At 16.6% G+C, this 16,487-nt stretch overlaps 2 protein-coding genes across 2 annotated transcripts in view, besides 15 other annotated features; both read left to right on the top strand. All coding sequences in view use genetic code 6, as the record gives it.

Moving 5' to 3' along the window:
- Nucleotides 1-70: part of a microsatellite that runs on past the window's edge.
- A 278-nt stretch (nucleotides 71-348) lies between these two features.
- Nucleotides 349-426: a microsatellite.
- Nucleotides 427-1,486: 1,060 nt separating this feature from the next.
- Nucleotides 1,487-1,539: a microsatellite.
- Nucleotides 1,540-2,570: 1,031 nt separating this feature from the next.
- Nucleotides 2,571-2,625: a microsatellite.
- Nucleotides 2,626-3,609: 984 nt separating this feature from the next.
- Nucleotides 3,610-5,398, top strand: IMG5_047190 (nuclear prelamin A recognition factor, putative; the record flags this gene model as incomplete). Its single annotated transcript, XM_004037585.1, has 5 exons — nucleotides 3,610-3,738; nucleotides 3,827-4,080; nucleotides 4,270-4,429; nucleotides 4,476-4,554; nucleotides 4,731-5,398. The coding sequence occupies 5 exons, from the start codon at nucleotides 3,610-3,612 to the stop codon at nucleotides 5,396-5,398; spliced, it is 1,290 nt and encodes a 429-aa protein (XP_004037633.1).
- Nucleotides 4,426-4,468: a microsatellite.
- Nucleotides 5,399-5,483: 85 nt separating the features above from the next.
- Nucleotides 5,484-5,544: a microsatellite.
- A 1,240-nt stretch (nucleotides 5,545-6,784) lies between these two features.
- Nucleotides 6,785-6,842: a microsatellite.
- Nucleotides 6,843-7,786: 944 nt separating this feature from the next.
- Nucleotides 7,787-7,822: a microsatellite.
- Nucleotides 7,823-8,123: 301 nt separating this feature from the next.
- Nucleotides 8,124-8,168: a microsatellite.
- Nucleotides 8,169-8,263: 95 nt separating this feature from the next.
- Nucleotides 8,264-8,297: a microsatellite.
- Nucleotides 8,298-10,800: 2,503 nt separating this feature from the next.
- Nucleotides 10,801-10,849: a microsatellite.
- Nucleotides 10,850-11,086: 237 nt separating this feature from the next.
- Nucleotides 11,087-11,138: a microsatellite.
- Nucleotides 11,139-11,780: 642 nt separating this feature from the next.
- Nucleotides 11,781-11,843: a microsatellite.
- Nucleotides 11,844-15,140: 3,297 nt separating this feature from the next.
- Nucleotides 15,141-15,202: a microsatellite.
- Nucleotides 15,203-15,452: 250 nt separating this feature from the next.
- IMG5_047180 (hypothetical protein) overlaps nucleotides 15,453-16,487 on the top strand; it is a gene marked incomplete at both ends in the record, with an annotated part of 1,242 nt that continues 207 nt past the window's right edge. The window contains one exon of the mRNA XM_004037584.1: nucleotides 15,453-16,487. This exon is cut by the window's right edge and continues 207 nt beyond it. Coding sequence (XP_004037632.1) covers nucleotides 15,453-16,487 — 1,035 coding nt within the window.
- Nucleotides 15,715-16,487: a microsatellite.

The raw sequence follows: 16,487 nt of genomic DNA, 5'->3' as shown, positions 1-16,487 counted from the left end.
TTTTTTTTTTAATTTTTTTTTTTTTTTTTATTTTTTGTTTTATATTTTTTTAATTTTTTTTTTTTTTTTTATTATGAGTTTTTCTTTTATTTATAGTGTAAATTTTTTTTTTTATTTTAATTTTATTTTTTTGTACCCCTTTTAACATTTATTTAATTATTTATATTATTTTTTTATTTTTGGATTTATTAATATCTTTCTTATTGGTTTCTTATTTAAATATATATAAATTGATTAATGATAAATAAAAATATTTTATAAATAATTTTAAATTTTAATTTAAAAAAATTTATAAGTAAGAAAAAATAATAAAAAATATTATAATTTTATAAATAATTATAAAAGACTTATAATATATAATATAATATATATATATATATATATATATATATATATATATATATATATATATATATATATATATATGATTTTTTTTTTTTTTTAATTTTCATCTTTTTTAAATTTTTTTTAAATCAAATATCAATTTGATGTAAATGTTAATGTAGTTTACTTTTAATTTCATTTAAATCATTTTTATTCGTATTCTAAAGACAATCATAATAAAATTAATTTTCATTTTAATTTATTAAGCCTAAATTATTTGTACTTTTGCTCCTAGTTTTTTATGATGAAACAATTTTATTATCAAAACATTTATTTTCTTCGCCAAAATATTTTTTATTCAAATTAATTTTTTTCATAAACGAAAACTCTTTTGGGATAGTAACTTTATTGACCCATTTTTCTCCATTTACTTTTTATTAATTTTCATTTTTCTTTTTTTTAGCAGCATCGATTCTTTCGAAAAACTCAATAATTCCTTTCTTTTTGAATTCGCTTAATTACTCTTCAAAATATTCCTTTTATAATCCATCTTATTACTAAAACTAGCTAAATTATTGAGGGTTCATATTTTAAAGTCTTGGTTTGAAAGTGCATCCTTTTAAATCTTCATTTTCATATTATTCAGCTACTTTTTTTAATTTTTCGTCTCTTCTTTTTACCCATAAGTTGTTTCTTTCGGCTATATTATATTCTTTTTCTAAATAAACATATGAATATTCTCTATTATTAAATATTTTGGGTTTAAAAGTAAGCTCAGGATTATATAAATCTTCTTTTTATTTTTAAAGGGTTTTTATTTATTATTGAATCTTCAATTATTTATGTTATTCATATAATTATTCCCATCTTGGTTTTTCATTATTTAATAAATAGATAAATTACTCTTATTTGTTTTTGGTTTAAATGAATATTGACTTTCTTACTCTTTTTTAAGTTTGTTTATTTTTTCTTATTTTTTTATTTTGACTAGTATGTTAATCTTGTAATTGAATCCACCATGTTCTAAGCAATTAGCATTGATTTTTTACTTAACATAGGTTTAAAAGTACATGGAGATTCATTTCCTTCATTAAAAAAAGTACTTGACCTGTAAGATTTAGAAACTTTTTAAGAATTTATATTTGTATTATTATAATTACTGTTATTAATGTTTATATTAGAAAAATTATTAGAATTTATATTAGAAATATTATTTTTAGAATCTCTATTAATATTCGAATTATTATTATTTAGATTCATGCTTATTAGGTTTCTTATTTTTTCATAATCAGTTGAATATATTACATTGTTAGTTTCTTGAGTTTCATTTTGGTATTCAAATGGATTTTATAAATCGAAAGAAATTTTATTTTATTTAAGGTTTTCTTATATGGGAATTTGTGAGAAGGATTTCTCTTTTGGTTTTTTATTGAAAATATTAAGTTAACATTTTTTATGGTTTTTTAAATAATGATGCGTTTGTGGTATTTAATTTTCTTTGTTTTCGAGTCGTTTTTTTTCTTAAATTTTTTTAATTTAAGATGTTTAATTTTGGAAATGATTTTGATTAGATTATATACTTTTTATTTATTTTATTTAGGAATTTTTAATTACTTATTATTGTTTGCTATTTATTTGATCTTATGTTTGGTGTTTTTTTATTATTTAGGAACTTTGCTCACTTATTTTATTATTCTTTTCATTTATTTAATTACTTTTTTTAAATAACTTATTACATATCATTACACTTTCATTTTATTATAGTGAGTTTAGCTCTGATTCTATTTATCTTTCTAATTCTTCAATATTTAATTGAAAAAAATCTGATTACATTAAAAAAATTTAGTTGTTTTTTTTTTTTTTTTTATTAAAATTAGTTAAATTAATTAATTTTTTGATATCTGCTTGTGTTTAATTTTTTATGAACATTTTATAACGATATATTTTTTTATTACTTTATTTATAATTTAAATTTGCATTTTCTTTTAATTATAACTATTTTTAATATTATATGTTTTATTTTGTTTTAACAATATATTCAATTGTTTTTTTAGAATTAATTCTATTAAAAAGTATATATTGCTTTTAGCTCTTATGAAATAAATATAAATTTATATATACAAAAATTTATTAATAAAATCTATTTATTATATAATTTAAAAATGGTCATCATAATCTTAAACAAAGTTAAATTTTAATTATATAATTCTTTAATTAATTATTTTTTATCTATTTAATTTTATAAGAAATAAAAAAATGAATATTATAATAATAAAAATATAAATATCACAAAATAAAAATCTAGATAATATATATTAATTCTAATCTTACTAATACTATCATAATTTTTGTTAATATAGCAAATACCCTTTATATCAATTATTAATACTTAATATGCATATATATGTAATTATAGATTTTGAAATAGACTTATAAAACTGAATGTATATAGTTTTTTAGACAAACATAGATTAAATTTAAATAATAGTGTTATAAAAAAAATGTTTGCCTTCAAATATTTAAAATACATGCTTATATTATAATCAGAAGTTTTATAATACATATTTAAAACCTATTATGTATTATTTTCAAATTAAATAATAGATACTTATTTATATCTGTTATATAAGATTTTATTTTGCAAATATTGGATAGTTAAAAAATCTTTAAATGTGTTAGATTAATAAAATTATAATATTTGTATATACTTAAATAGCTTTATTAAATTAATTAATTATTAACCAAAGGATTTAATATTAATTATAAAATATGATTATTAATTAGGTAAATGTTAATATAATTAAATAATTCTTTTAATTATCAAAGAATTGATAGAATAAAATTATTTAATAGAGAAAAAAAATTAACATTAATGCCTTTCAGTTGACGATGAGTTAGATTGTGTAAATGGTAAAAAATTAAGTTTTATTAAAATATTTGTGAATTATATTAAAGATAATTAATTTATTTGGTGTTGCAATTTTCGAATGAAGATGCGTTATTCGTTTGTTTTAAGAGTTAATAAGCAATTGTTTATAATTTTAAAAATAAAATATGCTATTTAGAATCAGAAATCAGAAAGGTTTTGTGGGATGTTATGCTTTATTTTTTTAAAAAATATAAAAATATAGAAATTGTAATGAAATATTCCTGAAAAAAAATAAAAACACTTTTAATTAAAAAGATAAAATAATATATATAAAATCTTTTTTAGTTTTTGTTTATAAATTTATTATGCATTATTTTTTTAATAATAAAATTTTCAAATATAATTACAAAATAAAAATGTTTTCTAGCACAATAAAAATTACAAATTTAGATGATTATATAGCCCCTTCATAAGATTGTATATTACCTTTTATGGATAAAAATTAAAAATTATAAAACATATAGGATAAATAACCAATTATAAATGTATTTTTATTATATTTTATTTTTTAATGTATGTTTTTTATTTATTAAAAAAAAAAAGACTTAATAAGAATTTCCAAATTTAATTAAGAAATCGTAAAATTAAACTGCGAAAATTACTTTAAGTGATTGTTTAGCCTGTAGTGGATGTGTTACTACTGCCGAATCTATTTTATAATAATAATAAAGTGTAGATGAATTTATTAATAAAAGCTAAACTTTTAAACACACTGTTATTTCGATTTCGCCTTAAAGTAGGGTTTCTTTAGCTTATCATTTTGGAGTTGATGAATTTTACATTTAAAAAGCATTAACAAAATTCTTTTTATAAAACTACAATACAAAGTATTTTTTTTTTTAAATATATTTGATTATAGATTTTTTTAATTATAATGACTAATAGATATTTTTTTGATATGAGATTTCCTATTTAATTGGTTTTAGAATAAGCATATAATGAATTTATTGAAAAATATTAAGAAAAGTAATAAAGTTATATATAAATTTAATTAGCATTTATAAAAATATATAAAGAGTTAGTTTACCAATTATAACTTCTGAATGTCCAGGATGGACATTGTATGCGGAAAAAGCAGTTGGGGAATTCATTATAAAACACATGAGTTAAATAAAATCACCTTAATAATTAATGGGTTGTTTAGTAAAAGATTTATTTGCTTAAAAACTAGGATATGTTATTTTAATTTATAAATATAAATTTTAAATTTATAAAAAATAAGAATAATTAAGATATTCTTTTTGTTACTATAATGCCTTGTTATGATAAAAAAGTAGAATCTGCTAGAAGAGATTTCGAAAGTAAGTTTTTTTGAATTTGCTTTTTTTTATTAATGTATAATAAAAAGAAAAAGAAATAAAAGAAGTTGATATAGTATTAACAACTTAAGAAATTATGGATTTAATAAAAAAAACAGAACAAAAAAAAATAGAAAATAAGGAAAAGATAGATTTCACAAACTTATTTCCATATACAGAAAATTAATTTAATGAACTTTATATAAATCCAAATATAGAAACTTATTTAATGCATGATGAATATATATAGCAATAATAATAATAATCATAATAAAATTAAGATACCGACTTTTTACTTAAAGTTTTAGAATATTCCAATGGATCTAACGATTATTTAGATTATATTATAAGAAGAGCAGCTTTTGATTTATTTTAATTGTTACCTGATTAATATTAAATTTAAAATAAATAAGGAAAAAACACCGATTTTAATGTAAAATATATAATATTTACTTATATTATTTTATTTTAGGAAATCTTTATTTAATATAATGGATAAAAAATATTAAATTTTGCTAGAATTTACGGTCTTAGAAATATATAAAATATAACAAGAAATATTAAAATGAATAAATGCTAATTTTAATATATAGAAATTTTGGCATGTCCAAGTGGCTGTTTGAATGGAGGAGGTTAGTTAAAATCTTTAGATGAAAATATAAAATAAAAAGCTCTAATTGATAAAATGTGTGAACTTCTTAATAAAAAAAAAGTTGTAAATAAATAAAATAATTTAGCTGTTAAATATGTTTATCAAGATTTACTTAAAGACAGATATAGTATTTATTTTAAGATTATTTTTAAACATATTGAAAAATTAAATACATAAAGTAGTTTAAATTGGTGATTAAAATACTTAAAATTTATATATTCTTTCATTGTATTTTATTATTTATAATATTATTCAATTTTTTTATTTTAAATAAGATTATTTAATAATTTATTATACTATTTAATTATATAAAATTATTAATATTATGTAATAAATAAAATCACTATTATTTATTTTTTAATAAATATAATATTTTATTTTTATCATTATTACTATGATTTTTATATATTTATAAATATATCAAATGTTTCTTTTAAGTCATTTTTCTCTTCAATATCTTTTTGATTTTTTTTATAAACATAAAAAGCTGCAATAAGTATTTAATTATCCAAATCAACTTATTCTATTAATGTTTAAACTTAACTTTCTGTCCAATTAATAGTTTTAGAAAATTCCTTTATAATGTTTTTCATTTCCTCTTTTTTATAAAATAAATATTAATATAATTTTAATATTTTGTATTACTAGATATTTAATAATGATAAACTAAAGAAATATTTTCAAGAAACTCTTCTTCATCTTTTGTATAATTATAAACAGCTAAAATGCTCATTAGGCTTTTATTTACATCGTTTATTAAACTATAAAATACTTCTAATATTTCGATTTCTCTTTCTTTTAGTTTTTCTTTAAATTATTAAATAATAATTTTAAACATTTCCCTTTCTTCTAAACTTGGGAAACTATATTTATAAAACTAACAATTATCTTCTTTTTTTAATTTTATATTAAAAAAAATATAAAACTAACCAATTTTATTTTCTTTACATTAATCATTACTTTAAGCAATTTAAATTAAACTATCAATAAAAGATTTTTCATTTATTTTAAATGAGTCGTATTCATTGATTAAATTCAAAATTTGCTCGTTTCCTGACATTATAGACTTTTCTAAATCAAATTTTTGATATGTTCTTAAATATCTTCTATATGCATGGATTATTTATAATTATATAAATACATTTTTTCCCAATTAGTTTATTTATATCTTGTTCTATGTTTTTATAATGAATTTAAATTTTTATTATATTTATAAAAAAACAAAATATACTTAATTATATTTTGCTAAATTTATTTTGATAACTAAGCTTAGATTTTCTATAAAATCTTATCTGTTTTCTTAAATTATTTAAATATTAGAAATAAATAAATTTATTTTAATTACTATTTAATAAATAGAATTCAAAACAAGATAAAATTGCAACATCATCTTATAAAAATAAATATAGAAGAGATTTTTCATTAATTTCATTTTATGAGTTCTAAAAATAATTAAATTAAATGAAATGTTTGAATTATTTTATTACATTTTCTTATACTAAGTCGAGAATAATACTATGAAATAGATTAAATTTAGAAATTTTTTTATTCACATCACTTAATTTAGAATAACTAGATTATTTAATATTCTTTATATTTAGTAATTAATTCTTTATTTCATTAATATTTCTATTATTTTTATATTAGTTTATTATCTAATTTGTTTCTAAATGATTCTATTTATTTATATTATTTAATTATGAAAACAAAATAAATTAAATATTACCACTTAATAAAGTATACTAAAAGTTTCTAAGATTTTAATGCTAGTTTAATTAGTAGTCAATTTAACTATTTCATCAAAAAATTTATCATTTTCATTATAAAAATGTTAATTATAGAAATCACTAATTTCATTAATAAATATTTCATTTAAATCATTTTCAAAAAACAATGTACAAATTTAGGGTAATAATTAAGAATTTTCACAATTTATTTAATTAACACTAATTAAATTAATACTTTTATTACCTAATAATCCTCTATTATTAGATGATAAACTATTTAATTAGTTATACTTTCCTTGTTAACTTTGCATTGCTTTTAATAAAATATTAAATTAATTATATATAATAACAAAATTTTTACTTTATTTTATATATCTAGGCGATATCAAGGAATTTGTTTCTATTTTTAATTAAGAAGTTATATGTTTTTTGTTTGCAAAAAATTCAGCTATACTTGTACATGTATTTTTGTTATAAGTTTATTTTTTTGTCCCTGAATTTGATTTGTAATTATAATGTTCTGATATTGTTCTTGAAAAATTAGAAGATATAGGAACATCATTAACTTCTTTTAAAACTTATTAATTATTATTTTATAGGTTTTAACTAGATAAAGGAGGTGTTTTATTTTAGGGTGTATCTTAAGTATTTATATTTTGATCATTTTAAAATATTATATTTTGAATAGGAGATAGTGATATAGAAAAAGTACCTTTTTATTTTTAATTTTAAAGTTCTTCGGTTTCTTATTATAATTAATTTTAAAAATTAATTAATGCGAATTTTAAATTATCTATAAATAATTAAAGATCACATTCAATTCTAAATTACTATATTTATAAAAATAAATAAATAAATATATATATATATATATATATACATATATATATATTAATTTTTTAAATATACTTAGAATATAGCAAATATATTAGATGTTTTTATATCTTTATAATTTTAAATTAATTATATTTAGTTTTAATTAAAATTTAATTTCAATTCTTAACTAATTCTTTTTTGAGTTAATTATTTAATTTAAATAAGTAGCTTTATATTTAGTATATATTTTTTTTATAAAAATATATATATACTTTTTCTTCAGAAATTTATTCTTCATTTTATATTGTATTTTTAAATATATTAATAATTTCTTAATCTTTTTAATTTGCTAGTTATACTGCTAAACCTATTTTATAATTTTATTTTTTATGCAAATTCTATTTTAGTTTTTACCATATTCTTCTGATTATAATTTAGTTATATATTCTTCTAAAAATTCTAATAAAGTTATTTAAGAAACAAAAGAATCTTAACTACTAATAATATTTTAATCTTATTATATATTATAATTATTTTATTATTATTATTATAAGTATGGCTTTTTTTTATTTCTATCATATTAAACTTTATCATATATTTCGTTATTTAAATTCATTTTTTATTTTTTTAAATATTCATTTACTTTTATTCCCTCTTTATTATTAAACTATTCATCATTTTCTCCACTTTTAATATAGTTTTTCTAATATTTTTAAGAATTTACCTAACTAATTCTATTTTATTATTTTTACCTTTTTAATTTTTTTTTTTAAATTTATTACTCTTTTTATTGAATATTTTTTCTGCATTATAAATTAAAAAAAATTAGGTAATTTTTTTAAGAATAAGTGCTTTTTAAATAAAATAAAAATATTTTTAATATTTGTAAATTATAAAATAAACTTGAATATTTTTAGATATTAATTTATAAAATTTTAATAATTTTCTAAAACTTCGCATTTTAAATAGAAATAATCAAACTAAGATATTTATTAAGTATTGTATTATTAATTCAAAATCATTAATGTTTCTTATTAATCTGGAATGTTTTCTTAATAACTTTCTATATCTTTATCTTTTTTTTAAAAAAAATAATAATAAAATGTTCGTATTATATTATATTATATATTGTATTTAATACCTGCAGAATCAGAAAATCTTTAAATGATTCTTAATATACTATTGAGTGAATTTTATAAAGAAATTTCAAGCACTTTTAGGCCATTTTTATACAAAATAAGACAAGGAGTTTATTTGACTTCATATTCATCGATATCATCTGAAAGAAAAGCAAAAAAATCTATATCATTTTTGTAATTTTAAACAATTAAATTAACTTAACTAACAATTTATTATGTTTATTCCGGAATTAATGCAATAATACATAATCTATTATCTTAATTAGATAAAAAATATTATTAAATCATTTAAAAGTTATTAATGATTGTTATGAAATTGGATAGTTAAAAATTCGTTTTAATTTGATTTTTATAGCTTGAATTATTTCTTGATTTCTATTATTCTGTATTAAATTATTATTAACCATTTTATTGTTAATGAAAATACAATTCATTTGAATGATTTAAAATGCTTTTAAATTGCATACTATTGTTTTTTCTTTACATTAACTTTTTATTTTAAGAATATGCCTAGGCTTAGCTTTAATTATTATTTTAATATAAAAATTTTTAGTAGGTGATCATATTTTTTTACTAATCTATTTTTTTGTATTAATATATAATTAAATATTTTTTTATTTTTTTCATTTTTATCTATTAATTACATTATTATGAATCTAAATCGGCTTCATTTTAATCAACAATAACGTGATATATTTCATCTTAATCAAGGATATTATTTATTAAGAAAAAATGAATGTTATAAAAATTGTCTTTTTTTGTTTGATATGTAAATATGTTTTTTATTTATTTTTAAATATATTTACCTAAAGTATCTTTTAAACCTAAAATTTTTCCATTTATGTTAAAATAATTTTAAATCAAATATAATAAGTTTTAATAGTTAAGTTAAGAATCGATAGCTAGTTTTTTAATTTTATTTTTAAACCTTAATGTAATTGTTTTCATTATGTATTGTTTGTAGAAATTAATTTAAATAAAATAATAAAATAAAAATAAAATAACTATCTTATTTTATAAATAAAAAAAGTTAAATATTTATTTATGTATAAGAAAAAAAATTATTACTTTATTAGTTTTTATTATTTTTTTATAGTAATATTTTATATTTTTGGTCAATATTTATATAATAAGCTTATTGAAAATGTTTTTTTTTTAATAAATAATATACATAATAGATTTATTATATTTATTTAAAATCAAATATGAACAAAATAAAAATTTTCTCGTTTATAAAAAAATATGTATTAAAAATTAAATTTAAAAAAATAATATATAAAAGTTTTAATAATCTTTAATATTTGTAAATAAAAAAATTATTTTATTTTAATAAAAAACAATATTATGTAATAAAAATTATTATTAAATTTTAATTCATAAAAAAAAATGGAGAAATCATATTATTAAATATTTTTCATAAATATCTAAAAGTGTCTACAACTCCTATTATACCTGCCGTAAAAACACAGAAATTACCTAAAATAAAAGATATAGATCTTGGTAATTACATAGCATTTGCAAAAAATATTGTATGAAGAGTTCTAAAAAGTACATACAAAGGAATAACTACACTTAATCCAATTAAACTCTCTCTATTTATAACTACTGATTTAGCACCCCAAAAAATAATAAATGCAAAAGGAATATTTTCTATATCATTTGCAACTATCTTTCTCCATCTAAATTCGTCCTGTTTCTTTTTTTCTGTTATTTATCCTTTTGTTAAGTAAGCATCTTCAGAAATTCTCGTTCCTGCCGCTGCAGATTTAAATCCTTAAATAATTAATGTAATCAGATTTTTTAAAAACATTAGTAATGAAAATAACATTATAATAACATTTAAATTTCTTCTTAATTTATCTAAGTCTAATGAGAAGTAAAGAACAAAGTTCATGTTCATATTCATATTCATATTTTTTTATTTTTATAATATTTTTATTTTATTAATTTCTTTTTTAAATATTAAATAATTAGAAATAATATATAAATTATGTTAAAGTATAAATTTTTTGAAATATTATATTGATATATTGTATAATCAAAGATGTTTAAATTAATAAATACAATGTATTTGATTAATTTTTAAATGAATAATTGTTCAAGCATTTTATTTATTTATGAGAATATTAAGATTTATTTTTTAGTTTTAGAAATTTTTTATTTTTTTAAAAAAATTTATATTAATTATTAAGGTCTTTGATTTTTTTTAATTTATAATATATTTTTTTAAAATTATTAATTGTTTTTTTAATAAATAATTTCTCTTTTTTTTAAATATTATAATTATTCCTATTTAAATTTATTAAAATTCAAATATTTTCTATTGGGATTAAATTTAAATATATTTAAAACCAAAATTAATTTCTAATTTTTATATATCTAATTTTACTTTATTATGTATTTTTTAAATCCTATTTTTATTTTTCATATGTCTTTATTTCTCATCATTATATTTTTGAAAAGGCTTTTTTCTCTAATTATAAAGGCCATATTTGAATTTTTTTTTTTTTTTTTTTGATAAAATCATTATTCTAATTAATACTCATTTTTTATTTGAAAATTTTGATTCTGCTGATGATTGAAAAAAAAAAAATTTCGTCACATTCTATTTACTTTTGGGCTATATTAACTTATTTTTTATTTATATTTTTTTCACATATATAAGAGTTTTTATATTATAAAATATTACGAACTATCTTTTATGATAGTATTATTTAATATCTTCAAGATATTAAAATGATAAACCAAATATATAATAAAAATTAATTAATTTTATTAATTATAAATTATACATGATATTTAAATATATTTATATATAAATTTTTGAATAATTTCTTATTTTTTAGCATTAAAAATTGTCAGGAAAATATATATCATTTTATTTTAATAAATAAAATTTTAAAATAAATAATTTTTTATTATTATTATTTTAAAATTTAAATATATTTTATTGTTATTTTGTTTTTTTTAAATGCAAATATATTTTAGATAAATTAAAAATATTGATAATGCTATAATTGGATTTTTAGAAACGAAAATATAATTAGAATGAATTCATATTATTCATTTAAATTGCCGACTGAAGTATTTTATTTGTATAAAAATAAATATATTTACTAAATTATGCTCTAATAATATATTTTTTTTATATAAATCTTAAATTTAGTTTCTTGCTAATTTATGTTTTTTTTTGTGCAAATAATAATTATATTAATTGTCTACTTGAAAAAATTAATCTTTTATTTATTATGTTTAGATTGAAAAAATTGTATCAAACTGCATTTTTTCGGCAAGACTTTGGCTTTTTATTTTAATTATAATTAATACTCAGTTTTTATTATTTTGATTATTTATATAAAAAATTAAGAATTATTAATAAAATATTATATTTCTTTTTTATTTTTACAAAAGCAACTTATTATTATTTAAAATTACAATAAACTAGTATTAGATAATTTCTTTTATTACTTTTTTATTTTATTTTAAACACAATAATACATATGTTTAATGTTTGAGTAGTTTCGCTTGATATTTAATATAAAAATCTACTATGATTATCTTTTTTAAAGGCTTATGTTGTTGTTTTTATTTAAACAAATATCTCTAAACTATTATAAATTTTATTTGATAACTAATTATTGAGAATAGGGTTAAATTTTTGTTAAATTTAATCAATATATTTTAAAGAAATAAAAATTAAATTATTTAAAACTATTACTATTAATAAAAAGTAAAATAAAAACTTTTAATATTTAAAATAATAAATACATATAAATATATTTTTTATAAAATGAAATTTATTTTAATTAATAATAAATAAATGATAATAATAATATATATTTTTTAGTATTATTTAAAAAAAAAAAAAATTATTGTCAAATTACTTCTTCAATATCATCACTATATTCATATTTATTCCTTTATAAAAAAAAAGTTATAAATTTAATAATTAAAATATTTTTTATACTTTATAACTATTTATTCACATTTCGAATATATTTATTAAGTTTATGATTTTTTATCATATAAACCCTCATATTATATTTAATCAGTATTTAACTCTTCATCTATATTTTAATTTACTACTTTACTAATTTTATTTAATTTAATCATATCTTTTGTATTAAAGCCATTTATATATATTAAATAATTATTATATTCAGTCACAAATCTCCTCGGAGATATTGAAGGATATTATTTTTTGATTGTTTAGTAAGTTTCTTTTTTTTAGTCATTAAAGTGTACATAGTATTGTTTTTTAAAGACGTAAATTATTTTTTATTAACTTTTTTAATAATTTTTTTAAATTAAAAAGAAGTAAATTAATATAATATATAGAATACACTTCCATTTAAATTATTTAGCATTATTCCTTCACCAACTATAGTAGCTTATAATAATTAAAATTATTCTTTAATACACTAATTCTATATTTATTTTTTATTTTATTTTTAAAAAAATTAAGTTATATATTAATTTATTAAACACCTTTTCTTCAAATAAATAATTATCGAAAATATCAGAAAATTAAAAAATTTATGATTATTTGCATACATCATCAATATCTCCATAAAAATCCAAATAGTTTTCTTATAATAAGTTTATAAAAAATGGAAACTCGCAATTAATTTGTTAAATAATTTCTGTCGGCTAAAAATAGAAATTCGCTTTTCCTGTTAAAAGCTATTATTTAGTCATTACTTTAGGTTCATCATTTGTATTAAATATCCTTTTATTATATAAAAATTTTCCTACAGAGTGAAATATACTAAATTAATGATCTTTATTGATTTATATTTGCTATTTTTTATATTTTGAAAGAGAATAAATTTTTAATTGCATTAAAGCATTAGATATATCTCCATTTGAAACTGTTTGAATATCCTAAATAATATTAGATAGTTATCTTTAATCATAAGATTTAAATTCAGAACATTATTTTGTGATTTTTTAAATGAATTTTTTTAATTAAGTATCTGTTGCTTTAGTCATACTTTTTTATTTTTATTTTTAAATTTAACAAAAAAAAATATATATACTGAATTTCTCCAATATTTTTATAATAAAAATTATCATTTTTATCCTTTAAAAGTTTCTCAACTTTGTTTCGACTTTTTTATAATTTTTAAATAATTTATTATTTTAATTAGTTTTTACGAATAAATTGATGTATTAATAATGTATACAAGCATACTATATGATGTTTATTTTTAAAAACTATTATTTAAATATTTCTGTAAATTTTATAAATTATCATAAGTAAGATCTTCTGGTAACTCCTCTAATACAAATACTTGTTATCTTTTTTAAAAAGTTAATAAATAAAAATATGAATATATATTTATTACTAGTGAAGTATTGATTAAACTTATTATAAAGTATACATTAAAACTTTCAAAGGATTCAACTTTTTTGAATATGCTTCATGATAATCACTATATCCACTACTACTTGAGACAGAATCATCTTCTTATAATATATAACTTCTTAATTAATCATCAAAAGTTGAATAGTGAATATATTACATTTCATATTTTTTCGCGAAATATTTAATTATTGTTTCTTCCCACATCCGGAAGGTCCATATAGTATTAAAATAGATTTTTTTTAATTATTTTATTACTAAAATTAGCTAAAAAAGTCATTTATTTCTTTTATTTTTTATTATGAACAAACTAAATCAGTCTAAAAATAAATTTATTTTATTTAAAAAAAAAAAAAAAAAATCTTCTTGAGAAATATCTTTTTTTAAAAAATCTTAAAATTTAAAACTATTCGAATTGTTATAAACTCCCTTAATATTATTTATTTTATCGTCTTATTTACTAAATATCCTTTATTCTGAACTTTTTAAAGGTTAATTCTATGAATAATAAGTTTATGATTTATAAATGTTTTTTGGGATTTATTCACTTTTTTAAAATTCATTATCATATTCTTATTTTTTTTAAGAATCTAAATTTTCATATTCTTCTAAACATTTTAATTATTTTTAAAGGGTTGGCTTGAAATATAAATATATTTTTGCAATTTTTATGTATTTATATGTATAAATTTACATTTATTTTTTTTGAAACTTGAAACGAAGAACCTGTATAAAATTATTTTTATGATTATGAATCGCCTTTATTACAAAAATCATTTTCTTAATCTTATAGTTCATTTTCTTGAAAATTTTGGTTATTTTTTTGATTAAATTATTATTTTTTCATCTTCTTGTTTTCCTTAAAATTTTAATATTTTTATTAATTACTAAAAAAAAAAAAAAAAAAAAAAATATTTTTAACAAAAAATAATAAAAAATAATAATATATTTATAAAATTAAATATGATTAATTAATTTGCTAAATTATTTTTAGTAAAAATTATTGAATATAAAAAGCATTAATAGGAAAAATACTTTATTTTGATTAAATAAATAAATTAAATTTAATTTTTAAAAAAAAAAATTTGATTTTTAAATATATAAAAATTTAATTAAAGTATTTTCAAATAATATTAACATTAATTTTAAACAAAAAAATTAGAAAAAAACATATTGGAAATACACTTTTTTTCAATTAAAAAATGTAATTAGTTTATACACTATTTATTTATATTTTGATAAAATAATTTCTTTAACAATGTTCTGATTTATGTCAATAATGTGACTAAAGTTTATAATGTATAACTTGTTTTGATTAATTAAAGAGGAAAATACCAAATTGTGATTGCATAGAAGGTTATATAGAACAAATTGATACTAAATAATGTATATAATGTCCACCATTATGTTTAAAGTGCAGTCCAAAATTAGACTGTGAAATTTGTATCGATTAATTAAATAGATAAGGACCTAAATGTGATTGTATTTAGGGATATGTGGAGGAAACAGCTAGTGGATTGTGTAAAGAATGTCCTCATTTATGTTTAAAATGTAATGGATTAGTTGAATGCGATGGATGTAAAGAAATAGGAACTCGAGAAGGACCTAAATGTGATTGTATTGAGGGATATGTGGAGGAAACAGCTAGTGGATTGTGTAAAGAATGTCCTCATTTATGCTTAAAATGTAATGGATTAGTTGAATGCGATGGATGTAAAGAAATAGGAACTCGAGAAGGACCTAAATGTGATTGCATTGAGGGATATATGGAGGAAACAGCTAGTGGATTGTGTAAAGAATGTCCTCATTTATGCTTAAAATGTAATGGATTAGTTGAATGCGATGGATGTAAAGAAATAGGAACTCGAGAAGGACCTAAATGTGATTGCATTGAGGGATATGTGGAGGAAAAAGCTAGTGGATTATGTAAAGAATGTCCTCATTTATGCTTAAAATGTAATGGATTAGTTGAATGCGACGGATGTAAAGAAATAGGAACTCGAGATGGACCTAAATGTGATTGTATTGAGGGATATGTGGAGGAAACAGCTAGTGGATTGTGTAAAGAATGTCCTCATTTATGTTTAAAATGTAATGGATTAGTTGAATGCGACGGATGTAAAGAAATAGGAACTCGAGATGGACCTTAATGTGATTGTATTTAGGGATATGTGGAGGAAACAGCTAGTGGATTGTGTAAAGAATGTCCTCATTTATGTTTAAAATGTAATGGATTA

This window comes from Ichthyophthirius multifiliis (genome assembly GCF_000220395.1).
Source record: "Ichthyophthirius multifiliis unplaced genomic scaffold scaff_1120509250090, whole genome shotgun sequence".
Lineage (NCBI taxonomy): Eukaryota > Ciliophora > Oligohymenophorea > Hymenostomatida > Ichthyophthirius > Ichthyophthirius multifiliis.
Note: the sequence above shows the minus strand (reverse complement) of the source record. Positions and strands in the feature narration are given on the sequence as shown.